Source organism: Rhipicephalus sanguineus, chromosome 1 (genome assembly GCF_013339695.2).
Source record: "Rhipicephalus sanguineus isolate Rsan-2018 chromosome 1, BIME_Rsan_1.4, whole genome shotgun sequence".
In the NCBI taxonomy this organism is placed as follows: domain Eukaryota; kingdom Metazoa; phylum Arthropoda; class Arachnida; order Ixodida; family Ixodidae; genus Rhipicephalus; species Rhipicephalus sanguineus.
This window is the reverse complement of record NC_051176.1, coordinates 24,957,416-24,984,937: the sequence shown is the minus strand read 5'-3', so window position 1 is coordinate 24,984,937 and position 27,522 is coordinate 24,957,416. Positions and strand designations below refer to the sequence as shown.

The 27,522-nt window shown below is 48.3% G+C and overlaps 1 protein-coding gene across 1 annotated transcript in view; it reads right to left on the bottom strand.

The window, feature by feature from the left end:
- The window catches only part of LOC125756980 (uncharacterized), a 39,960-nt gene that overhangs the window by 9,602 nt on the left and 2,836 nt on the right, over window positions 1-27,522 (bottom strand). Inside the window, exons 2-3 of the mRNA XM_049412062.1 lie at window positions 13,591-13,802; window positions 11,938-12,057 (exon numbers count right to left, since the gene is read on the bottom strand). Of these exons, the coding sequence (XP_049268019.1) occupies window positions 11,938-12,057; window positions 13,591-13,802 (332 nt within the window). The remainder of the gene's footprint in view (window positions 1-11,937; window positions 12,058-13,590; window positions 13,803-27,522) is intronic.

Genomic DNA, 27,522 nt, shown 5'->3' with positions numbered 1-27,522 from the left:
CTTGAAGCCAACGCTAGCTAAACTAATATCGACCCGTGACTAAACAGCGGTGTTTAAGTGTACCGCTGTTCAATTCGCTTTGGTTTTACTAGGAAACCTTATTCTTGGAACTTTTATTCTGCGTTCGCGTCATCTTCCACAGCGTGAATAAAGTAGGCAGCAGCGTACCTCTCATGTTTGCAACGTTGCTGATTTGCTTCGCACATACGCAGGGGACTTAAAGAGCACTTTGCATGTGTGCTTCAGTTCTAACGAGAAGAAATGACGCCTGGTCCCGCCAAAATAATGATATTTCAGTTTTATTCAATGGTCACAATAACGCAATTTTATCACACCCTACACAAAGCGCAACAAATGTCGTAATAAGTATAAAAAGTGCGTACACTATATGCACTATGTTTTGCCTTATGTTCCGATAAATTAAACTTACGTGTAACGTATCAAAACATGCGAATTGTAGCGCGACAGATAACTTAGCGATCTGCTCACCGATAGCAGAAAATAAGGTAGGCACTGCGTGTTCACGAAGGAAACCGGGCAGCAGGAATACTGATCCATGAAAATCCAGCAAGCACACTACTCCGAACCGTTGCTCCGGTGTCTTATCTAGAAGAGAGGGCTCGCCAGGCATACGCGTGTTGCTATGCATCCTTGGAACACCACATCGTTTCCGCGATGTGGTGTTTCCGCGATGTGGTGTTCAACGTTGCTCGTTGAACACCGCAGCCAACACGTTCACCAACAATGAAACGCACCTCGCCACTTCGGGAACACCAAAATCAAGTTCTCACCACAATAATTCACAGAACGCATGCAAGTGCGAAACACCAGAACACGTGAGGGGGCGTGTCGTTGCAGAAGAACTTACGAGCGCGCCTTTCGACGCACTGCAAGAGCTGCACTGAATAACACTGACGTGCGCCTTTCTTCAGGGGGCGCTAAGAAAAAGGTTTTTTGTAATAATTAAACACTATCATACATTATTGGCACATTGCACCTACATAATATTGTTCCGAAAATAAATGTAATTTGTAAAATATCAAGATTGCTTCGCCCTTGAATAAAACTTGGTTTTTCGGTATAAGTGTTTGTTCCCTCCAAACATAGTCGCGCTTCAATCGCAGCACCCATAATTCCCCTTGCTGGCGTCGTTGGCAATAGGTTCTGAACCGCTTTTCGCCCGAAGCTTCGCGACCTATTTGAATCGACCTTGGTGATAGCGTCTCAACATCTCAGCATGTTGCCAGCTCGCGATGAGTCACGCGAACAACGACAACGCACGGTTGATGTTCCTCGGACGTTCAAACCACGAAGAAAGAGGCGCTGACAAAGAACGAGTACTGATAACACCCCAAGGTAATGCTCGCTGAAAGCTCCAGCGCAAAAAATGCTGCGTACTATCGCGCTCAGTATGAGCTACATCACGCGAGCGCGTGTTCTAGCACTCTGCAAGGTTGTAGAGTGGCGCCGATTATGGCATATTTTCGAGTTATCGGGAGAGAGTTTGGCTGCTCGCACGAGCGCGCATCGCCCCCGCTTGCTTGCTCTCCACTTGCTTTCACCCTCGCCCTCGTTTTGCCCTGCGGTGATATCATCTTGCAAAATGATAACTTCGAGGGTAAGAGCAAGCAAGCGGGGGAGATGCGCGCTCGTACGAGCAGCCAAACTGTCTCCCGATAACTCGAAAATATGCCATAATCGGCGCCACTCTACAACCTTGCAGAGGGCTCGGCCACGCGCTCGCGTGATGTAGCTCATACTGAGCGCGATAGTACATCCACCGAGGATGGAATACTAGCAGCTACCGCCTACGTCACTGAAAGGCTAGTCTTCACCACTAACCGACGGTGATAAGGTGTGTTCGTTTATTCCAGGCATTGCAGAGCGCCGTAGAGCACCGTCACGTCGACGGAAATACTAGATGGCGCCCTCACTTTCCCTGTTTTGGTCGAAACAGGGAAAGTGAAGGAAACGTCCCTTGATAAGCATAAACTCTGTCACGATTTCCTTTCTACCTTTCCTTTGTTTATTTCTTTCTGGCTAACTCACAGGGAGCCTGTTCAGGGGCGCTGCTTTACGATATCTTCTCCCAACCGGCTGCCGTGCAGGCGCCGGCCCTATGTGTTGGCTGGTAGGTGATAGAGTGATAGTCATCCGGCTAGCTGATAGCGCTGGCGCAAAATGAAAACACAAGAAAAATGTTCGTGCGCGTTTCCCAGGCGACGGCCCGGGCAAGCCTTGGTTTACGCCGGAATTGACGGTTGAGCGTTCGGCGGTCGCTGCTAAGCCCGCCGCTTCCAGCAGGCGCGTGACCCGCAGCTGCGCGCCGTATTCCGTAGGGAGTATACCTCGGCTCTTGCGGTGTTCCGCAGGCACATTCGCTAGGCGCGCGATACACGCTGTCGTGCGTACGCGCTTCCCTCTTTTGGCTTTTGGCAGGTTGCGGCAATTCCGTTGCCTGCCTTCTTTGGTGGCACCGGACGGCATTTTAAGGTCCACGCACTTAGTCTGCCGCGCTGCTTCTCCGCACGAAGATCGCGGTCGACAATCGCACCACGGACGAGCCCATTCACGCGTCTATGCGCTCACTCGCTTCCGCGCCGTACCAGTCGTCGTACCAGGATGTCCCGTTTACGTTCACTGAGGTGGTGGACGTGGTGCGCAACACACCCGATAAGTCGGCTCCCGGCCCTGACAACATCTCGCCGGCCATAATGAAGGCGCTGTTTCGATACCATCCGCGCTTCTTCATGATGGTCTCCGATGCCGCTCTCGCGCTCGGGTACTTTCCGCGCTGTTGGACCGCTCGAGTGACTTTTAAACATAAGCCGGGTCATCCGTCAGAGCGCACCTCTTCGTACAGGCCGATTTGCGTCAGCTTGGTGTTCGGCAAAACCCTCGAGCGTTTGCTGAACGGCCGTTTACAACACTACCTTGGGAGACGTGGCCTCGTTCATCCGCGGCAGTATGCTTTTACGCGGGGGCGCAGCTCGCTCCTAGAGCTCCACGCCTTGAAGGCGCACGTCTTACGCCTGAAGGCTGAACGCATGCCTGCTGTGCTCATGTCACTCGATTTTAATGGGACTTTTGACAGCGTATGGCACCCGCTCGTCTTGCGTTACTTTCGCGAACGTGGACTACCCAGTGAATTGTACCATCTATTGCGCACGTTTCTCGCCGATCGTTCCGTCTTCGTCCGTTCACATGCGGGACGTGTCGAGGCGCATCCGACCCTGGGCAGCCCTCAGGGCTCTCCCCTTTCCCCGCTCCTGTGGAACGTGGTGATCGATAGCCTCTTGTCTTTGCGCATGCCCCGAGGAGTCGTCGTGCAGGCGTACGCCGACGACACTATCATTTTAGTGCCAGCGCCCTCGCGTGATGCGCTCGGCGTCTTGGCGTCTGACGTCCTGCGCCGCGTCACTGAGTGGTCACGCGCCGTAAAGGTCTCACTCAACTGTGATAAGAACTTTTGTGTCTTGGTTTCTCACGGAGTTGGAGGCACGGAGCGCGTGCATCCCACCGTGTGCCTCAGCGGGTACAACCCCACTCTTTCGTTCACGGACTCCTTGCGCGTCCTGGGAGTAGTTTTCGATCGGCGCCTCACGTTTTTTCATCACGCCGATTACCCCGGAACAAGGTCGCCGTTCTCGCAGCCCGGGTCGCCGCGTTCTTTGATATGCAGCGGTCGTGCGTTCGCCTTGCCCACAAGGTACTCATGTACCGTGAAGCGATCCTCCCGGCTCTGACTTACGCGCGTCCGGTGTGGTGGGGCGAGAACCATGTAGATCGCCGCCTTTATGCGCGCCTCGTAACCATCCAGAGAGTTGCCTTGTTGGCATTAACACGTGCCTTTCGCGCGACCAGCATGGCGGCGTTGCAGGTCCTTATGCACGCGCAACCAATAGACATTGAACTCGAGCGGTTCGATGCCGAGTTCAGACTCTTCACGTTACGTCAGCACATTGCGTTCGGGGTCCTCAGGTTTCGGCCGGATTTGGTGGCGAACCCTCACCAGCAGGTGACGCTTCATCCTCTCAGTGCCTGCCGCGGGGCCTTTTGTACGCCTCTCGGGTACGCAGGCCCGTGGCGCCTCACGAGCTCCCGCGATCCACGTGTACACAGATTGATCGTTTACTACCATCTCGGCTGGCGCGGCGTTTGTCGTTTTCGGACTTCCCGATCGTTTCCCGGGCGTCGGCCGCTTTCGGCTTCTCCGGGCAATGTCTGCATACACCGCCGAGGTAGTCGCGTTCCACGAGGCGTTAGGGCATGTCATTGCGGAGCAGTACACCTAACCTGTCGCCTTTTACAGCGATTGCCTGTCGCTGCTTCGGGCCCTGGCTTCGCCCCGTAACGCCGAACCGCATGTAATCGGTATACGAGATTTACTGCGTCGTATATCACGGTCGGTGCCGGCGAACGTTTTCCATGTGCCTGGGCATGCCGGGGTGTTCGGCAATGAGGTCGCCGATTTTATCGCACAGCGCGCTGTCCGTGCGGGCCTGGAAAGGTCCCTGCCGCTCCCTTTCAAGGCTGTCAGGAGTCAACTCCAGCGGGAGGTATTGGTCCTTTGGACGGCCCGTTGTCGCGAGGAGAATCGCCACACCGAACTCTTTCGGTGGGTACAAGATCTGCGATCCCTACCGCCGTATTTTCCTCCCCCACCTGTGCTGGTGACACTCTTTACGGGCCATGGGCGCTTCCCGCACCAATTCCACCGTTTCAACCTCATGCGAGAACCCCGGTGTCCTTACGGGTCCTACTGTTTGGACATGTCGCATGCCCTCCACGCGTGTCCTCTGACAACTCCGTACCCTACACGCATAGAGCCACAGGGCGCATACCGCGCTGCCTTATATAACGTCGTCCTGCAATGCCCTCGAAATAGGGCACTCCTCATATGCTCATTGCGGTCACTCAGTGCCCAATTGCCTCACGTGTCTTGAGGTCCTCGTTTGCCTGCACACGCCTAGGACTACATTTCACATGTACTGGGGTGTTGTGTGGTGGGGCTCACGCAGGGGCCATTCCGGTGAGCCCCTTGGGTCTCGGTGGGCCTAGCCACTAGTGATGCAGAACTATCGATGGTACTATCGATACTATCGATAGCTGAGTCACTATCGAGCTATCGATGGTGAAAAATACTATCGATAGCGCTATCGATAGCAAGAAATTCGATGGTACTATCGATAGTATAAAATCAACAGCGCGGACTCACTGCAGAATAAACTTGGTTCCCCGCGCGCGTGGTACATAGTCTAGCCGTAGGAGCAGGCTGAAGGGCAAGAAAGTTGACATGATTGTGTTCGTCACCAGAGTGCTTTGCTGACACATGATCATAAAGTCAAACTGTTCAGCTGCAGCAGAAAGGAAGCCTTTACATGTGGTGTGACTGCGCGGCTCCAAATTGACATTGCATTTTATGATTTCAAAATAAAAAAAAAAACTATCAAGAAGGTAATTGTAGGGTGTAATTGTTTGCTTTTGGATACGAGTTTATCGATGGATATACTCCGCCATTTTCACGGAGGAAATAATTAATTTCTCTGCCAAAACTTGCTCACAAGTTAAGTGAAGCTGGTAGTAGGCTATCGCAAATATTTTGGCAATATGGCCGGCCAGAAACATCATCATCATTCACACCGCTATCTATAGTGTTGCCAAGTGGTTGTGATTGTGGAGAATGCTGCAGCAAGACTGGGAAATACGGAGCTCTTTATTTGGGCGAACTTGTGCCCAGAAAATCAAAACTCAAGATACAAGCGATGCATGCTGCGCAGTGATAGTGGCGGGAGCAGTCGTCAGCGGTTGAGTAATCTGATCATCGGTGGAACGCGTCGTCCTTTATACTTCTGCCATCAAACCTTCCAGCGTTATCGCTGGTGCTCGCGTAAGCTCTCGAATAAACTTGACTATTCGCGTTCGGCGCGTAGTCGTAACAGAATGATCTCAAACAATTGAAGCTTCTCGAACATTACGGCACGGTCTGCGTCAAACATTGCTAACAGTCTTTGTGGGTGACTGAACACCAATACGTCAAAACAAAGCAATAAACACGCTACTGCATGGAACAGCGCAAAAAACGGGACGGAAAAAGATTGAACACACGACACAAGCGCTTGTGTATTCAATCTTTCTCCGTCCCGTTTTTTGCGCTGTTCCCCTCAGTATCATGTACGAACTGGCCCTTCAAGAAACCCTTCTGCAATAAACACGCGTGGCAGTAATATTGCTAGTAATAATAACGATGGCACTACCGATTGCACTATCGATAGTTTGGCGATAGTAGCACTATCGATAGTTTGTTTACACTATCGATAGTTTCAAAAAAACTATCGATACTATCGATAGTCAATTACCGATAGTTCTGCATCACTACTAGCCACACGAGGCTTTCGGGTGCGCAATTGCATGTGAGCGATACACTGGGGACATTCTCGTTGTTGCATTTTCCGCTGCCACGACAACCTGCTGCGAGGCTGCCTGGCCTGGTCATCCGGCTTCCCTGACGGTCGTCATCGCCAGGCTGCGCTGGACATGGCTTGGATGATCACCGTTGCATTTGGACTTCGCGCGACAAGGACCACTCTAGCGGTTTCCCCCTTTTTGTGGGGGGGATTCCGCACTCCAGCGGGCCTCGGACTGTTCCTGGTGGCAGTGTCAAGCCTTGTTTTGCCACTAAATTTTTTTTCTCTCTTCTTTTACTACTCCTTTTAACCCTGTCTTTTTTATTTATTTCATTTTTTCTTTGCTTTCTTATTTTTATGTTTCATTTTCATTGGGCACGTTCTGCCCCTTCGTCTCCTGTCTCATTATTCATTAAAAAAAACGCCAGGCCTGCGCTGAAACCGCAGCACAGTCACAGCGAAACCTGGAAGAGCGGCGTTTCTAGAGCCCGTTAAGCTCTCTTGGGGCTACAATACAAGTACACTAGAAAGGTACCCACTACGCCATAAATCACAATTTTTGTGAAGTTGGGAAGCACCTACTAAGCCATTATTCGTCATTCTGCGGAGAAGCGAGGCACCAGCTACACGTCTGTAAGGCATTATGTGCACTTTGTTGACGCGACGACTGATGACGATGAAGAATTATGGCTCAGCCCTTTGTAATGGGTTGAAACCTTTAAACGGCCCACCAGTTATGTATATTTGCATTGGGTGACGCCCGGTCACTATTTCCCTCTCCCGTCATGCTGTATAACATACGTTGACGTGGGAGAGAGAGGGGGGGGGGGTGAATAACTTTACTGAGACCCCGAGGAAATGGACCAATACAAGTGGACTTGCGAGGAACCCACTACGCTATAAATCATTGTAATTTTTGAGAAGTGGGGCAGCAGGCATTGTGCCATTTTTCGTCATTCTACGGAGAGCGTTGGTACCTGCTAAACCCATGTAAGGCATTATGCGCACTTTGTTGATGCTGTGCCTGATGACGATGAAGAATTATGGCAGAGTCCTTTGTAATGGGTTGGAAGCATTTAACAACCTAATCGTTGCGCAATTCGCATTGTGTGACGCCTGGTTACAGAATTCGCGTTGTGCGAAACTTGGTGCTTATTTTACTCTTCTACCACGCTATATTGCATATGCTAATGTGGTTCCTTCCCGACATGAAGCCTGTATAGGACCTTTTTGCAAAGCAGTTTCAAGCACCGGCATGGCTCAGAGGTTGACTACTGGGCTCCCACGCAGAGGACCCAGGTTCGAACCTCGTTCCATCCTGGAATTTTTTTTATTTCGGTTTTTTTTTCTTATTTCGAGCGATACTGGTTACGGACACCGGCGGCGGACAACTACGGCGCCAAAAACGGCCGGTGAAATGATCTCATAACAGCTTTCGCTGTAAAAAAAGCCCACGGGGTATCTGCGCTCGCCGTCCCAACACCTTGGGACCCAAATGTGTTACCGTTGCCCATATTTTTCTTTTATCTAATTGGCTTTCCTTCTAAATTTTGCGCTTTGGGTTATATTTAAACCGCTTTTCATTTATATTTATTGGCTTTAAACCTCGTATGCTTCGGCAGGAACAGGTCTTTCCCGTGACTTTATTTTTTATTATTTTTATCCTAACAATGGGAATGAATTTTACTGGGGCGACGGCCCTAGCGGGGCTCCGGAGAGCGCCGAGACAAGAGGCGGGAGAGGATGGTGCGCGTCGCGGCGGCTCGGTTAAAAGACAGTACTTTCCAAAAAAATATCCAGCGACTTTAATGCGGCTGGGAGCGCTGTGACGTGGTGCTTTTCATATTGCGCGGGGATTGTTTATCACTTAGAAAAAATGAGTACGCACTTAGTACGTCGTTGAAAATTCCGCAGTTAGATGCCCCACGTGGCTGGCTACAACTGCCTCATTGGCGCTTCAATGATTAGAACAGAACTTCTCGAATTAAATAATCACAATTACATAAATAAATCTAGGTAACGAAAGAACTGCTCGCGGCTACTCCACTGTACTAGGAACAATATGCAGCAGGTTTTTTTCGGGTAATGCGATTGGTTTTTTTCAATCGTGCTGCGTGATAATTTGGACGACGTGTATACTTTTCATCTGAAGCTGTCAACGGAGCCTTACACACGTTTACACCCGTAAGCCTTCGCTTTCGTCGATTACCAACACTGACAAGCAAATGTTGATCGATAATGCTCTAGCTCACACGTGCGCGCGATGTCCGTGTTCTTTCAAAATGCGCATATCAAACATTTCTTGGGCAATCCTAGCTTATATCGCAGCCGAGGCAAAAAAAAATTGTACGGTGACATACGAATTCATGTTGAAGAGCGCTTTTCAGAGCGCCGGTAATTTCGGAAGCCAAAGCGCAGTGGGCTTGTTGACGAAATGAGTTCGCATCGGTGCTCTTATATTGCGATAGCAATTATATGGGCAGTCTCGACGGGTTTTTGCCGTCGCCGTTGCCGTCATGTCATTCCGGTATGAAGTACAAATTGCTAAGATCCTCCGCGCATTGTATGTTCTACCGCGGGTAAAAGCGCGCGAGCGGGGGCGACGAATGCGGCCGAAGCAGAGGTCAAACGAGCTGGCCCATTTCTGTCGCTCGGAGGGTGCAAGCGATAACATCACCCCGCTCGGGAGACCTGCCGTCGAAGCAGACAGGAAACACCCCGCCCGTCTTTAGCGAGCGTGAGGAGACGCGAGGCGGGTGGGGGGGGGGGTGTCGCGCGAGCAGCAACTTTTGACTTTAAATGAAATGGCGCGGTCACGATCGCTGGCGCCATCACCTCGACAGCCATCACAGCGGGCGGCTTGTATACCCTTCTAAATGCTGCGCTCTCAACGCGAAGTGCCTATGCGGCCAGAGCACATAGTCACTTCTTGGAACGGCCGTATTCTCTTACAGCAGCGTTTTGTAATTACGCGAGATCGGATAACAGCAGTTAGCTACCAGCCTCACTTCGTATAACACTTCAATTTGTTGCTATCGCATTCATTGCTTCGCCCATGAGGTGAAACTGTGATTTTTTTTTTCGTTGCTCAGATACCAAACACATCGGATTAAAATCAGCGTTACCTTGTGGCCGCCTTTGTCACGGCTTCCTTGTTGCCTTAACAGCGCACGAAGCGTTGGCAATGCATAGCAGAGCGAAGATGAAAAACGAGCAGCTAACAATTGACCGCTGCGATTTTCGACTGGTTTCGTTTTCGCGCCCATCAAATGATGGTGGATCGAGCTGGCGCGCTTGTCGACAGATGGTGCTCTACATTTTGAACAGCTAGGGTGGCTCGATGTGTGGGCCTCCTCCGCTACAGGGTGGAGACGCTGCTTTTGTGGGCGCCATTTTGGTTCAAACGTTCCCTTTCGTTGGCACTGCCTGGGATGCAGCGATGGACCGCCTTCAGTAAAATGCGCGGACATTTGGCTCAGTTTATCTGTTCTGACGGTAGGGCTTGCTCATATATTGGTTGTAACCAATGTGTTATGGAATTATTATTAAACCTAAAGCATTTCACGGCAAACCAAAGGCATTCTGAGCGTATCTATAACCTAACTGGACGCCTAGGTTATCGTGCTCTCGCGGCCGTTTGATTAACTTGATGTATACCAAAATTAGCAAGGAATGACAAGAGCGCATTACAAACATAAGTGACTGGTCATAACATGAAAATCATGTTATGCATTTCATGTGCGTCATGACATACATGGCCTGGTCAAGGTGCTCTAGCGGTTGTTATGGTCATCTAGGCGTCAAAGCCTTTTGCTAGCACCTGGTGTCGTGGAAGTCTTCGCGATGGCATGCCTGAGCTTCGCGTTGTTTTGGCGGGAATGGGTGTCTAAGTTTTCACGGGTTTGTCAGTGATGCTTTAGTCAGGTCAATCCGGATGAGCTTAATCCGCGCAAATCCGGATAGGCTTAATCTAGCTATACTATTCATATAACTGACAAAGCAATCTGAACTTACTGAAAATTGACTTGTTCAGGTTTAGATTATTCCTGATGAGCTTAATCCGGCTTAATCGGAATCGGCTTAATGTGGTCATTCTCAGTCATCTAACTGGCTATACAGTCTCAATTTATTCAAAATTAGCTTGTTCAAGACTGCCTTCATCCAGATTAGCTTAATCCAACTTCGCTTAATGTGGCCCTACGGATCCATCCCACTGGCTAGGCATTCTCAACTTGCTCAAAATTGACTTGTTCATTATTAGCTTAATGCAGTGATACTGATTAATCCAACTGGCTAGGCATTCTCAACCTACTCAATATAGACTTGTTCAGGATTAGCTCATCCAGATTAGGTTAATCCGACTTAATCTGAATTAACTGAATCCAGTCAGGTGTAATCTACCTCATGGCTAGGCCATCTCATCTTAGACGGGATTAGCGTAATTAAATTCAATTGAACACCAAATTATTCGGTCCTTGGATTACTGTAATCCGACATAATCCACACTAATCTGGCATAATCTGCCTTAATTCTTATCAGTCAATATTGATTGGCATCGACTAGTGTTGGTCGAAGCTTAATTGGGCCGGGATATACTGGCCTAACCAGGCTTATTTAAGCTTAACTTGGCTTAATCCGGCAGCTTCATTAGTATCGATTAGTATAGATCAGTATTGAGTGATATCGATTAGTATTGATTGGCTTGACTTAGCTTGATTAGCCTGAGCTTTAATTAGCTTGTCTTAACTAGGCTTATCTAAGCTTAAGTTGGCTTAAGTAGGCATAGGCAATATGGGCAGAATTTCTCTTGACTGCGCACGGCCTCACGAAAAGCGTGACAGATCCTCTGTACTAGCAGTTTCACACAATGATTATAGATTAGCTATAGCGAGACAACTCTTGAATTTCTGCATGAATTCGTTTAACAGCATGTTCACGGCCAACGATAAAAATGGACGGTCATACGCTACGTAAGGTCAACAACTAATCTCGGATATCTTAGTACTGTTTGTGGGATGCCAGTTGTTGCGTTTCGCTTGCACCTCTCACTTTTTACTGCGTTCGCTGTTACGAGGCGAGCGAAACATCCGTTGGCCTTTCGCGTGTGAAACAGCGAAACGAGCGACCGGTTTTCGGCAGATAGGCGCTGGAAACCGCGTGCAGCAGCCCCCCTTCGTTCAGCTTGGCTTCCCTGAGACATTGATCTACCCATGCGGGCTCAATATATACACGTAGTAGCAGTGGTTGTTTCAGGATAATAACGACTGCAACCTATAAACGAGCACAGTTCAGCATCGCTGAGGAGAGCGCAAACGGGAGTCAAAGAGAATATAAAAAAGCAGATGCCAGCTTTTTGAGAAAGTGCACGCAACACGGGCACCAGGTACCACTCTCCGATTATAAAAAACCGGTGGGCGCCTAGCAGCACTGAGAACTGAACACAGTACCACTCACATTGGAGGCGGGCGCTCGAGCTAATCGACCACCGCTGCGGCAAAATAAAATATACAGCTCAACCGGTTTATCTTACCTGTCGGCCATCCAGTACAGCTTCATATGTCTCCCGTCGGAAAACTTTATTGAACGGTAGCTGGCTGCGGTGTTGCTGGACACGGTGCCAAAGCTCTCGGTCCTCGGCATTGGCCGAAGTCTGCCAATTGGAAAATAAATGAATGAGGCGTCTGATACAAAAACGGAGAGTGATGCTCTATTGCACGATTGTACATGCACTATACTTTGTCTCTTGGAGATATATAGAGAGAGGCATACAAGGTCATTCCCGATAGAAGTGCAGAAAAACACTCCACAACCTTCACGCAAGGACACTGCGATATATCATAGACGACATATCACGACATGTCATATGGCGGCATATACACGACATATTGTACTCTGAACACGAGTTCAGAGTACAATATAAAATAGCGGAAAGTACTCGGGAAGTTCGTTGACAGTATGTTTTTTAAACTACAAACTCCGGGCGCAAAGTTGTAACAGCATAACTATTGCTATTCCTTCATATATTTAGGAGCTTAAATATTTTTCCTCAAAATTATTCATCATTACACAGTTCTAATTACGCTGTCTTCATTATGAAGTTTTACGTGCCGATACCGGTGTGACAATGAGGCACGCCGTAGGGCGTGACTCTGCGCTTACTTTGGCCAGCTGGGGATATTTAAAGAAGACCTAACTGTAAGTGCACTCGGGCTCTTACAACTTTATCCATCGAAATTCGACCAACATGGCCGGGAATCGAGCCCGCGTACTCACAGCGCGACACTTTACTGCTAAACGACTACGGTTACGCTGTATGAGGTTAAAGATGCAATTTGTACTGAGAAAACTGTTTAGATAGGTATACCAGAAAAAAATCATAATGCTTCCCACGGTCAGCTGAAAATGCCTCTTTTAAAAATTTATTTGCCATTCTGACTCTTCGAAATTGGATGTCCAGCCAAGGGGGCCACGCTCGTCACGAATACAAGCAGCCGCTTGGAGAACTACATTTCATCATGCGCAGTCATCTTCGGCAATTTCCTCCCGTCTGAGCCAGAGAAATCTTCAAACGCAGTCGAGACGAGAATACGCTTTTCAGTGCCGACGTCAAATCGCACCACTTTTATTAATTTCGCTCGCGTCAGGTGATACGACGGAGCGACACTGCCTTCTCTGGCATTCCTACCACATGTGTAGACGGCAAGGCACTCGCACGAGACGAAGCGAAGCATTTTGCTGCCTTTTCCGCGTCAAGACATGTGTCACCTCGGCCTCTCACCGTGCCGGGGTGACGTATTCCGAGCCATACACACCGTTATTCGGTTATATTATTATTAGTATAAGTAGTAACAGTAGGAGAATTCGTAGTAGTAGTAGTTGTTGTAGCAGTAGTAGTCATATTGGAGAACTATTCGAACTTTTCTTCACCTGCGCTGGTATTCTGCAACCTTCCAGATCGGCCACTTTTTTCAGTTGGGAGAATGAAAACACGCTGTGAAAAATCCCACACTACCAGTGGCTTACAGTTTCGCTATAAAAGTCTGAACTTCACTATGTCATTGCGCGATCTGGTGCGTAATAATTCAATATAGCTCACAGTATTACGGCATCACTGAGGCGATTGCCAACTTTGTCGAACACGTCTATTGGACACACTCTGTGCGCAATGAATAAGCATACGCACCCTGAAAAAGACGTCGAAAGCCATGCCATCGATAATAGTGGGCACAATGCGTCGGTGCTTGATGATATCTGCAACACTTTCTAGACGAGGAACCTCAGTCTTTATGGCCATGCTGGCCTGCATGTGACTTGTGAAAGAAGTGGTAGCAAAGACAACGGCTAACCACCACACACCGATGAGCACACGGGTGTTCTTCGGGCAGCTAGAAGGGCCTGCATGTAAGAAGCACCTCATGACATCTGAAAATGTTCCATCATCCACAGAAGTGGCTCGTCACGTGCACAGTTTGAAAAATGTCGACTGGTTCTGTGCTTTTAACCGCGGAGTTCCTTAAGGACGAGGTAAACCACTGCGGAGCGTAACGCTGCTTCTAGCGGGTATGTGTCACAGGAATTGGAAAGCTCCACTACTCACCTCTGGGCCACTACAAAATCTTGAAGGGTGCTTGAGCTTCGGCGTCAAGAGTGCAACGCGATAGCGTAATGGGGCCCCGTGCGCATCGCCTTCTCAATTGCTAGCCTAGCTTCGGTTCTCGGTGCATGAGTCTACCATGCCGTAAGGAAACGAATGTCAGTGTGCGTAACATTTGCCGTTTCAAACTATCATAGAATGCCTACTGCAAGTACAGTTGTTGAGTGCCCACTGCGTCATAATTCTTCCTTTTGCGAATCTGCAAAGGCCCCACTACGCGTCCGCAAGGCAATGAGCGAGCCTACTCAGCTGCTCACTTTTGTTGATGCTTTTGCAGCTGATGATGATAAAGTATGTGTGAGCGCTTTGTAATGGGTGGGCTTTTGAAACACCCACTCGTTGCGCAATCCACATGTTTTGACGCCTGGCGCGATTCTATGCTTCTGCCACGCAATATTACATGCGTTAAGGAGACTCCTTCCACTACATTACACTCGTATAGTGTTTTTTGCCGAAGCAGTTTCAAGCAATGGCGTGCCTCTGTGGTAGAACACCTGCTTGCCACGCAGACTGCCTGGGTTCGACTCGAACCGAAGATTTTTTATCATTTATTTTATGTGCATCTTTCTCAATTGTTCGGTCACGGACAAGGTGATCATTTTTCGCGCACAGCCAACGACGCCGACACCAGAATTTGTGCGAAACGAGCTCTTAAACGCTATCAGGTTAAAAAAAATGGAGAAGCTGTCTATAAATAGCCTAGCTGGTATGTTAATGAGAACTAACAGACAATAATTCCAAGGGAAGTACAGGGGATGGTCTTTGTAGTAATTATAATATAATTGCGAAGAAAGTAAAGTGAACGCAAAGATAACTTGCCGCCGGTAGGGACCGAACGTGCGGCCTTCGAATCACGCATCCGATGCTCTACCACTGAGCTACGGAGGCGGTCATCCTCCCGTCCACTTTAGGACGTATAAATGTGCATTCAAACCTAGGAGTGTTAGCACCAATCGCAGCCATGGCAGTGAGTGTGGAACACGCTTTTTCTGCCTGTTGGCGTCACGTAGCACGTGATGTTTTAACGAGCTGGCAGCTGACCAATAATCTCTCCCATACAACCTGAAGGCATCAAATCTGCCAGAACGAGACCCTCGCTATGAATGAAGGAAAGAAGATGACATTTAGGGCTCGTTTTTTGTTTTCATAGACACAATAATAATGAGAGCTAATAGACAATAATGGCACGCAAAGTAGAGGGTAGTAAATAAGGTATAAATTCGAAGAAAGTAAAGTGGACGAAAATATAACTTGCCGCCGGCAGGGTCCGAGCCGGTTTGTGCCACAGCTATTAAACAACGTCCACGACTCACCTCCGGTCAACTAAAAGATGAAGAAGCTGCCTATAACTAGGCTAGCGGGTATATGCCACAGAAATTCGGCAAGCCTCACAACTCAACACCGGTCCACTAAAAGTATAATAAAAATAGCAATATGAAGCCACCACCAGCGTTGTTTAACCAGTCTTCGCGACGTTAAGCCAGTCAAGCTGCTGCAATTTTTTTTTCTGGAGCATTGCTTCGTTTAGTAATGGCCACATTTGCACCAGAAAGGTACTCGGGCTAATAATATATTCCCTCATCTAAAAATCTAACTTACAGCCTGTCGGCTTACGTAAATAACATGATCACATTAACCGCAGCTCTGCTCTTAATATGTACAGCCTGTTTTAGAGCACTGCACGGGCCGGGCCCGGCCCGGGCCCGCTTTATGAAGCCCGATCCCAGCCCGGGCCCGTGGTTCCAAGTGCGGGCCGGGCCCGGGCGTACATGACCAAACCCAGCCCGAGCCCTGCCCGGGCCCGGGCGTTCATTATAAACTAATACAGGCCGCGCTTGTTAATGACCAGGCCCGACCCGGGCCCGCTAGAGGATATTAGTTGTTGATGATGATTATTAATGATGCCGTGCGCTTTGTAGCGGGCGATCGGTCGGAAAATCCGGTGTGTACATGCATCGAAATGTTGCTTTGCCCGCGGTGGTAGCTCAGCGGTTAAGCTGTTTCGCTGTTAAGTCCTAGGACGCGGGTGGGATTCCCGCGGCCACGGCGGCCGCAATTTGATGGGGGCGAAATGCAAGAACACCCGTGTATACAGGGTGTTTCAAGAAATGGGTCCAACCTGCTAAAAAAATCAAGAAAATGCGATATTTGCTCGCGGCTTTCAGAATTGCTTTTTCTGTAGCGGGAGGAATCTTAACGTAGTTAAGGACATCCTTTAGGACAGTGACTAAGAAAGTTACATTAATTAACTTTTTAATTAGTGGAGTTAGGTGATTGTGTGAAATGGGAGCATTGAAGTTCTTCATGCGAGGAACCTATCCGAGCTTTGAGATTTCGAAAAACGTCCTCTAGTAATGTTGTGCCGTAATGAAATTCAACGAAATGCAACGGCTTTCAACAGCGAAAGCCATCGAATTCGGTTGAATTTCATTAATTCGTAATTATTACTAGAGGCCGCTTTTTCGAAATCTCATTGTTGGGATGGGTTTCTGGCACGAAGAAATTTAATTCCCTAATTTGACAAAGTCACCTAACTCCACTAATTAAAAAGTTAATTAACTTTCTTACTTACTGTCTCAAGTCATGTCTCTAACCGTCTTAAGATGCCTAGCGCTGCAGAAAAAGTCATTGACTCATTTTGGGCGTCTCAGAAGAATATGGCAGTTGCGTTCTTCCATGTTTCTGTCTAGGTTTCGCCATTAAATTTGGTTGAATTTCATTACTTTGTATTTATTACTAGATGCCGCTTTTTCGAAATCAAAAAGTTGGGTTGGGTTTCTGGCATGAAGAACTTCAATTCTCCCACTTGACACAACCACCTAACTCCACTAATTGAAAAGGTAATAATTAAACTTTTTAATTACAGTCCCAAATAAATTATTTAGCCATCTTAAAATCCCTGCTACTACAGAAAAACCAATTCTGAAGACAGAAATCAAATATCGCATTTTCCAGATTTTTTTACAAGGTTGGACACATTATTTCTTGAAACACCCGTGCATATACTGATCTTTAGGTGCACGTTAGAGAACTCGAGGTGGTCCAAATTGATCCGGTGCCACTACGGCGTGCCTCGTAATCATATCGTGGTTTCGGCACGTAATACCAAGGAATATAAATGAAATGTATCGTATGTGTCAACCTCGAATAAAAGATACACAGTGTGTCCCAGCTATCTTTAGCCAAGGGTTTAAAAATACAATATTAGAGGCAGGCGAGTGCAATTACTTGCAAATTATTGACAGTCACCTTGCGCACTACAGACAATATTTTGTTTGGTAATTAACTAATTTGTTAATTATGATTATTTAATTAAATTGTTAAATATTGACTGTAGGGAAGAAATGCGGCTTGCAAAGTTCGAGAGCGTCTTCAGAAACCCCAATTCCATTATTTGCGATAAAGAAAGTCTCACTTATACCATTTTTTCCAAGCTGCAAAGAAAGCCCGCGAAATACAAAAAGAACCACGTGACTGGCGCATTCGCCCGCCGCGAGAATGCTGCCCTCAGCCGTGGTATGAGAGAACGAAATCAGCTGCGGCCGCCATATATGTATGTATATATATATTGTAACGGTCATGCGAAAGACAGAGAAGAGAAGGAGAAGAAGAGGAGAACGAACGGTTTTACAGCGAAAGCTGTTATGAGATCATTTCACCGGCCGTTTTTGGCGCCGTAGTTGTCCGCCGCCGCCGCCGCCGCCGCCGCCTCCGCCGGTGTCCGTAACCAGTATCGCTCGAAATAAGAAAAAAATCCAGGATGGAACGAGGTTCGAACCCGGGCCCTCTGCGTGGGAGCCCAGTATTCAACCTCTGAGCCATTCTGGTGCTTGGAACTGCTATGCAAAAAGGTCCTATACAGACTTCGTGTCGGGAAGGAATCACATTAGCATATGCAATATAGAGTGGTAGAGAGTAAAATAAGCACCAAGCGTCGCGCAACGCGTTGCACAACGCGAATTCTGTAACCAGGCGTCACACAATGCTAATTGCGCAATGAGTAGGTTGTTGAATGCTTCCAACCCATTACAAAGGACTCTGCCATAATTCTTCATCGTCGTCAGGCACAGCATCAACAAAGTGCGCATAATGCCTTACATGCGTTTAGCAGGTACCACGGCTTCGTAGAATGACGAAAAATGGCCCAGTGCCTGCTGCCCTACTTCTCAAACATTACAATGATTTGTAGCGTAGTGGGTTCCTCGCAAGTGCACTTGTAGTGGTTGCCAAGGAAGCCCATAAGCGCATGATCCATTTCCTCGGGGTCTCAGATAAATTACAGTGATTTAGAGCGTAGTGGGTTTCTCGCAAGTGCACTTGTATTGGTTGCCAATGAAGCCCATCAGGGCATGATGCATTTCCTCGTGGTCTCAGTAAAATTACAATGATTTAGAGCGTAGTGGGTTCCTCGCAAGTGCATTTGTATTGGTTGCCAAAGAATCCCATAAGCGCATGATCCATTTACTTGGGGTCTCAGTAAAGTTCTTCACCTCTCCCCGTCTCTCTCCCACGGCAACGTATGGTATACAGCATGACGGGAGAGGGAAATAGCAACCGGGCGTCACCCAATGCAAATTACTTAACTGGTGGGTCGTTTAAAGCTTCCAACCCATTACAAAGGGCTGAGCCATAATTCTTCATCATCATCAGTAGTCGCGTCAACAAAGTGCACATAATTCCTTACAGACGTGCGGCTGGTGCCTCGCTTCTCCGCACAATGACGAATAATGGCTTAGTAGGTGCTTCCCAACTTCACAAAAATTGTGATTTATGGCGTAGTGGGTATCTTTCTAGTGTACTTGTATTGTAGCCACAAGAGAGCTGACAACGGGCTCTAGAAACGCCGCTCCTCCAGCTTTCGCTGTGACTGTGCTGCGGTTTCAGCGCAGGCCTGGCGTTTTTTGCAAGGCCGCAGCGAGCTACCACCATCATCCATCTCCTGTAAATAAAACCCTCTTATCACAACCCGCTGTAACAGTTGTGGTGGAAGGTGCTGGGTACTCGACACCCGAAAACGGAGGTTGAGCCGCAAGTTCTTCGACGGAGCCGTCGCCTTGCTGGACTTCCACCGAACCCATCTGGGCTGGACATGTTCCACAACACCGACGGACCACAGCCCCCCTCAACTTCTACGCCGACCAGTTCTGCTCCACAGATACGAGATGCCCGTCCCTTCGCCGGAAGGCCGGATGAAGACGTCGAGGCTTGGCTCATCCATTACAAACGGGTGAGTGCCGCCAACAAGTGGGATGTCGCTTCCCAGCTTTCGATCGTCGTGTTCTTCCTAACAGACACTGCGTTAGTATGGTATGAGAATCACGAGGAAAAGTTAAGGACGTGGGACAGATTTGTTTCTGAAATCAAAGAGCGTTTCGGTGACTCCACGACGAAAAAGAAGAGAGCAGAACAGACGCTCATGCAACGCGCACAAGTGCCAGGCGAAACCTGCACGACTTACATTGAGGAAGTCATAAAACTGTGTAGGATGGTGGACTCTGGAATGACTCAAGAAGACAAAGTTGGACACATTCTAAAAGGAATCGCCGAGGACGTTTACAGTTTCCTCATCGCGAAAGGCACCCTGACTTCCGTCGCCGATGTCATTCGGCACTGTCGCACTTTCGAACAACTCAAGACGAGGCGCATCACGCCGAAGTTTGGCAGGCTAGCCAATGTGACGACAGTTGCAAGCATAGAGAGCAACCAGCCGCTCGATCTCGCATCAACGATCCGGCAAATAGTCCGTGAGGAACTCAACCTGTACGCGCAAGTGGCACAACCAAGCAGTCATCACTCCCACCTGCCACTAGAGTTCGAGCCACACGTTGCGTCCTTCTCCTCGCATCAAGCGGCGAAGGGGATTGAGTAGTACGATCTCACGCCTCGACAACAGCCACGTCTCTACGATAGAGGCCCTTCCTATCACGCTCGAGCACAACGAGAACCGAGTTTTTATGCTCGAGACCCCGTACCTGACTACGTCCCGCTGACACAAGGACAGCACCGACCCTATTACCGTGATGCGGCTTACGACCGATATAACGGATTCCAGCGAGCTGCAGAGACCCGTTACCCGCATGATAACGAACTTGCTCGTCGTCCGCAGCGGCCTAGGATTCGTTTCGACGAACACAGCATGAGCCGCGACCCTCCCGTGTGCTACAACTGCGGTTCCACAGGACACATAGCTGGGTATTGTCGTCAACGCCGCCCATCACGAAGGACACCACCCATGTTCTCGCCACCAGGAACCGGTACATCATATGACCTGCGGACGACCGACTTGTTTCCGAGGGACCGTTTTTCGCACGAGACCAGACGCAGCGATTCCCCAGCCTCTGAGCGGAGTTTTACACCACCATCTAACCGACCCCGTCGCTCGCCGTCCTCTCGGCGTCGTACGTCTCCTCCGCCGCCGGGAAACTAGCATCCGCGGCCGATGGAAGTGAGGTCGCCGGACGGTCTTTGCAAGATATACCTCTGCCTGTTGTGATGATAAAAAACAAAGTGAATGTGTTGATTGACGGAATACCGACGATGGCTTTAGTTGATACTGGGGAGACTGTGTCTGTGATGAGCCTCGCCTTCAAAAATCGGCTAGGCCCCAAAGTTATGTTTTCTTGGACCGACGCCATTACCTTTCGTGGAGTAGGCGACGAGTGGCTTCATCCCCTCGGTGTTTGTGCTGTGAGTGTTTTGTTGGCTGGAAAAGTGTTTGCGTTGGAATTCCTGGTTCTTCCTCGTTGTTCGCACGACGTGATTCTTGGTATCGATTTTCTTGAGCAATGCGGCGCTTCCGTCGACTGTGGTAGTGGCGAAATATCGTTAAACCAGTTATTCATACCGGCACTTTCTGAACAAAGTTCACGTGGCGAAGACAGGAACACACTCAGCGTGATCGATGAAGTGATAGCACCATCTTGGTGCCTGACACCCGTTCGTGTCTCTTCAAGTGCCGTTGATGCTGCTTGTGTTGACCTTGTAGTTGGGCCTCTCAGCATAAACTGTGCTAAAAAGAATATACTTGTGCCCTGTTCTGTCGTGTGCATGGCGAAAGGAGTCGCAACATTGTGGGCGCTGAACTGTTCCGCCACGCCGGTTGTGCTTACTCGCGGTATGAAGATCGCTTTCTGCGATGAAGCCTCATGCAGCTCAATAGCAGCACTAACTCCGGACCCCGCCACAGCTTCCTCTCCTTGCGATAATCGTCATCACGATTTAATGCTCGGTATCATCAGTAAGGCTATATATATATATATATAGTAACATGGTAGGGCGCAGACAAGAACGCCAGCGAAAGAAGAAGACGAAGACGGTTGTTGTTGGTTCAGCCACAGAAATGCGTTTGATGCCGTGTGTAGCTACCTTCAAGAAACAAAACGAATACGGCTTTAAATTTCCGCTTGTATAAGTATTATTATAACAAAAAAAAGTTTTGATATTATTTTCATTATTATTGTGCTTCTTCTTCTTATTATTTTTATTCTAATTCCTATTCGGAACAATGATTAAAGTGTCTGATCTGTATGTTTAAAAAACTATTATTGCACTCTTTCATTGATGCGTACGTGTTTTTTTGTATATGCATTGCTATTATTTATTTATTTATTTATTCTTTTTATTGGCATCAGCATTCAATACTCAAAATATTATTTAAAAAAATTTTTTTTGTAAGACAACTTCTTGGCCAATCCCCCTGAGTGGGTATGAGCCATGCAGTAGAGGACACTACTACTACTACTACTGGTGCTCGCGCTTGCTCGGCTTGGACCGCTGATCGCTTCAGCTGCTGCAATCTTCTAATAAACGCGTTACTGCCTCAACGTTAAACGCATACCATCAAGTGGTGGAGAGTGCTGGTTCTGTTCTCCATCCTGGAACTCCGCAGCCGGACTCTACTTTCCCCTTCAACAATGCCGAACGATGCTACCACACCCCAAGCTGCCCGCTGTCCCGGTGTTCCAAGAGAGCGGGACCCCGTCATTTTCAGCGGTACTGATGAGCAAGACGTCGAGGACTGGCTCTCTTCTTATGAACGAGTGAGTGTCAACAACAGGTGGGATGACAACGACAAACTTGGCCGCGTCCACTTCTACCTGAGAGGAGTAGCGGAACTCTGGTTGAACAACCACGAGGCTGAGATTTCCAACTGGGCCTCTTTCAAAACGACCTTCGCGGACGTATTCGGCCGACCAACCGTGCGCAAGCTCCGCGCAGAACAGCGCTTGCGTGATCGCGCCCAACTGGCTGGCGAGTGCTTCACTTCGTATATTGAGGACGTCGTAGGCCTCTGCCGCCGCTTCAACTCTGTCATGTCCGAAGCCGATAAAGTCAAGCACATCTTGAAGGGCATTGAGGACGATGCGTTCCACATGCTTGTGGCGAAAAACCCTGAAACAGTCGCAGACGTCATTCAGCACTGCCAGAGCTACGATGAGTTGCGAAAGCAGCGCATTTCCACGCGACGTCCTAGTTCGGACATGACCAGCACGTCAGCAGCGACCGTTGGTGCAATATCTTCGGACCCGGCGGTCCTGACACAGCAGATTCAGCAGTTTATCCGAGAGGAAGTGGCTCGCCAATTGTCTCTTGCGCCCTTTCTCCCAGGCAATACTCATGGGCTCACTTCATCGCTGCGACAAACCATCGAAGAGCAAGTCTCCGAGGCACTACCACCCACGTACCAGCCACCGCCTGTATCCGCGCCCCTCACCTACGCTGACGTCGCGAGAAGGCAGCCACATGCGCTGCCGCCCATCGCGGACACTGCTCCCCAAACAAACGCATTTTACGCAACGCGGGCGCCGGTAGGCCCGCACGTTCCTCTTTATCGCCGTCCTGCAACGCCTTCCAATAACCCTTGGCGCACATCGGATAACCGGCCAATCTGCTACTACTGTTGTCTACCCGGCCATGTTGAACGGTTCTGTCGCCGGCGCGTCCCTCGTCCAGGTACCATCGAGGACAGCTACAGCTACGTCCGCCCAGAGCCACCACAGTCAATGCCTCCACACGCTACTTCAGACACCTTTTCATCGAACCGCCGCGCCTTCAACCCACGTCGATCGCCCTCCCCGCGGCGACGTTCGCTTTCACCTATGGTTCGTCGACCACCACCCGCCCAAACGGAAAACTGACCATCGCAGTTCCGGAGGCAAGAACTGCGCCGCTGTCGAACTCTACAAGGCCTCGTTCTCTACCTGCCAACGAAATTTCTGTGTGCGTTGATGGTGTTGCCGTGCAAGCATTAGTCGATACTGGAGCTGCTGTATCTGTATTGAGTGAAGCAATGTGCCGCAAGTTAAAAAAAAATCACAGCATATCCACGGAATGAATGATGATGAGTGGGCGAAGCTGCGGAGGTTCATCGGTAAACCGTGAATCTTCCGTGAATTCTGCCCAGTACATCATCACCGACGTGAGATCGGGCGCGTTTATACTAAAGGTTCGATGAGTTATGACGACTTGCAGCTCACTTTAATTTTACATGTACGCTGTGAATTTTCATTGTTTAGAAAACCATTGCTTTAGAAAACATCTGGCGTCTTTCGTTAAGCAGCTGGCGTCTTTTCATTTTGCTTTAGAAACATCTGGCGTTCTTTCGTTTGCTTTTACAAAACATCTGGCGTCTTTCGTTGGTTTATTTCATCAATCAACGGCGTTTTGAACAAGATTTTTATTGTTTAATGACGCACAGGAGAAATCTCACCAGGCACTACCTTGGAGGTAAACAATGGCTGCTAATGGGAATGAGAGACAGAAGAAGTCGGCTTTTAGCTAACACTTACACTTCTACTTCTACTAACGTTTCCTACTGGAACATGCCAATGGCTGCTAATGGGGAATGAGAGACAGAAGAATTCGGCTTTTAGTTAACGCGCACGCTGCGAATTTTTTATTGTTCAACAACGCACAGGAAAAATCTCCCACCGGCACCACCTTGGAGGTCAAAGCGTAAGAATGGTTACGCACTACGACTACTACTACGACTACGAGGGACGAACGGGTGCCGCCTTAAGGAGCTTCGCCCCTAAAATTACTATTCCGCTTTCTGGCGTCTCCCTGCGCACGGCAACCGCGGATCACGTAAAGCCTTCTATGACGTGCACGGCTCGGCTACTCATTCAGGACGTTCTCTATGTGGTCGAATTCGTTGTCTTTTCGCAGTGCTCGCACGACGTCATATTAGGCTGGGACTTCCTTTCCGTCACGACGTAAACCTGCCTACTCCGTCATATTCGCCTGGAACGTTGGTGTGGCTTCGCGTTCCCTCCTCTGCTCCTGGCCTTTCCACAAAGCTACTGCCTAAGTACGAAGGCCCCTACCGCGTCCTACGTCAAACATCCCCAGTCAACTATATTATTGAGCCTGTTCAACCATCTACGGACCGCCGTCGTCGCGGCCGCGAGACTGTTCACGTCGATCGACTGAAGCCGCACTATGACCCACCAGTTGTACCTGTTCCTTAGGTCGCCAGGATGGCTCCTTTTCCGCGGGGGAGTGATTTGTAACATGGTAGGGCGCAGACAAGAACGCCAGCGAAAGAAGAAGACGAAGACGGTTGTTGTTGGTGCTCGCGCTTGCTCGGCTTGGACCGCTGATCGCTTCAGCTGCTGCAATCTTCTAATAAACGCGTTACTGCCTCAACGTTAAACGCATACCATCAATATATATATATATATATATGTATATATATATATATATATATATATATATATATATATATATATATATATATACGTTATCCGGCGTGTTGTTTATAAGGGAACCCACCACGATGTACTTGTTACTTTGACAAAGTCTGGTCCAGCAGACGAAACGTTAGTGAAAATATACAGTGCCAATCTATATCTATACTGGTGAAACAAAATAGCACTTCAACTGTTTTTCTATTTTTATTGCTAAGCTTTACTAAGAGGCAGCTCTTTGCACGTGTCACTTCAGCTTGGCACAGTATACCTTAGACCATGCAATGCATAACGTTCGCGTGTGCTCGAAGGCCCGACTTACGCCTTTTAATGAGCGGGTCCGAGTCCGGCCCGGCCCGCAGCCTCAAGCCTGTGCCCGGCCCAGGCCCGCGGCTTCAAGCCCGGGCCCGCCGGAAGACGCTTCGGACGGCCCGGCCCGCGGGCCGGGCCGGGTCCGGGCTTTCGGGTCGGCCCGGGCGTGTGCAGTGCTCTAGGCTGTTTCACCCTAAGGGAAAACTCTCAAATGTGAAACAGTTTCTACATTGAAAACTGTACTTATCGGCTGAATCGATAACTACACACACGGCCTAAGGTTCCAAATATTTTTAAAACCATTTCCCATAATAAGTTATTAAAGAAACATTGATTCATAATGGTAAAGCGCTAAAATAAATGGAGACTTATGAAGAACACAGGACCCGGCTTCTTCATAAGTCTTCGTTTCTTTTAGCGCTTCACCATCATGAATGTATACCAACACGCCCAAGTGGCAGTTGACATTGATTGATTGACAGTGACATAGCGTGGCGCGACAACAGCGTGCTGCCAATAAACGCCAGGACATTATATGAATTGTAATAAATAGCGCGAACAAAGGCAATGGGTGCGTGTACTGTGGCAAAACAGGGCGATAAAGCAGCCACTTCAAATAGACGAAATTATGTGACAGTAACATTATCACAATGATGAATGATATGTAAATAATTGTCACAAATATGAAATAAATTCTGACAGTGTTAGCAAAATAAATAGCCTTGGCCTTTCCTGCTTATGACACAGAAATTCTTCATGGTACCTGTTTTTGTTATTGCTGATATATAATTCGAATTATTGCAACACTACAGTTCTATGTGCCCCCCCCCCCCAAACACAACCGTCGTCACTATGAGCGTCTAAAAAAAGAATAAATGATCAATCTACTTATATGTATTATGGTGAGTAACCCTCCTGCCGCACGAGTACCATTCGTTTGAAGGGGCTCGAGGAAACCGCAGCAGAACGTAATACCATCCCGGCATCCTAATTGAGTCTTTATTACGCAGTATTCCAGCATGTTAAAAAAGCTTAGGTAACTGTGTCAGAAATAAGCTTTGTTCTAAAATAGTATGAGGTGATCAAGAATACATTATGAGAAACCTAATGCGAAGAGCTCCTTTCAGCTTCTTTCCTGCAATCAAGCTCGGCTTAAACGTTGGTACGACTCTCGTCACAATGACAAAAATTGGACGCCTCTGACCAATCTACATGCATTTGCGAGGTATACCTAAATTCGAACTATTCTTAGACAAGTCAGAAGGACGTTGCATCATTGTTATTTCGATATTGACATTAAAATTACCAATTGTTACCGTAACTGAAGATTAGTGGATGTTTCAGTATTCCAGAAAGTTGTAAATTTCTGATGAGATTCTCACTAGTAAAGTTTTACATTTGTGCTTATTACATTACCAGAAGTCTCACAATTATGCGTTGCTGTCATAACCGTGGTTTTGTCGGGAAGCAGATTACATTTGAGTCCCATATGACTAGACATCTCATTTGACAACGCGACGCGTATGGTGGGACGCTAAGTTGTGAATATAGCTAAAGCACTATAGCATGTTTATGCTACCTCGGCAATAATAAAGAGTTGATGATGACAGGCAGTGCTTATTGATGCAAAGGCGAATTGTGACCAAACAGGCCAAACTGGTGTAACGTGACACCAAGGGTGTGACAAACTATAATTGGTAAGGGTAACGTGCATGTAATGGTACCAAAAACCGTGCGCAATAAACGTGCCTGGAACGCGTGTAACGCCAGTTCTAAAAAAATACGCCAATTATAAAATTGTAATACGAAACAAATAAAAAACTGTAATACAAAATCGAGTGAGAATCGAACCCACGTCGTCTGCGTGGCAAGCAGGTGTTCTACCACAGAGCTACGCCAATGCTTGGGACCATACTGAAATTAACTTTCATGTTTTACAAACAGACGCGTCTTGTGCACAGGTGCACGGTATGAAATGTGATATCGCATTAAAACGGCGTACAAGTGTACGTTGGAATCAGGCGTCAAACCATGTGAATTCCATAACGAGTTGGTTGTTTAAAGCTACACGTCCGGCCACCCATTACAAAAGGCACACACATATACAGCGCGTAGTCCCTTACGAACACGTAGTGGGTGCATCGCAACTTGGAAAAATATCATGCGTGTAATTGCTGCTGGTTTAAAGCAGGCCACCCATTACAAAGGGCATACACATTCGTGCGCACATTCTATTACACACACGTAGTGGGTTCAGTGTTGTCATAAAAGTGCTTTGAAGAGGGCGCAAATCTTTACCTTCACATAGGTATGTCCTGTGCGTACGTGTGCGTGTGTTTGTTTGTGTGGCTGGCTGGGGTAATAAACATAACGACAACCGAAACAGAGCGTGATGAGAAGGGGGCCGAATATAGCTATCGCGTTCAACTCTTAAAGGCGAAGCTTAAGCGTCCCCCATTTT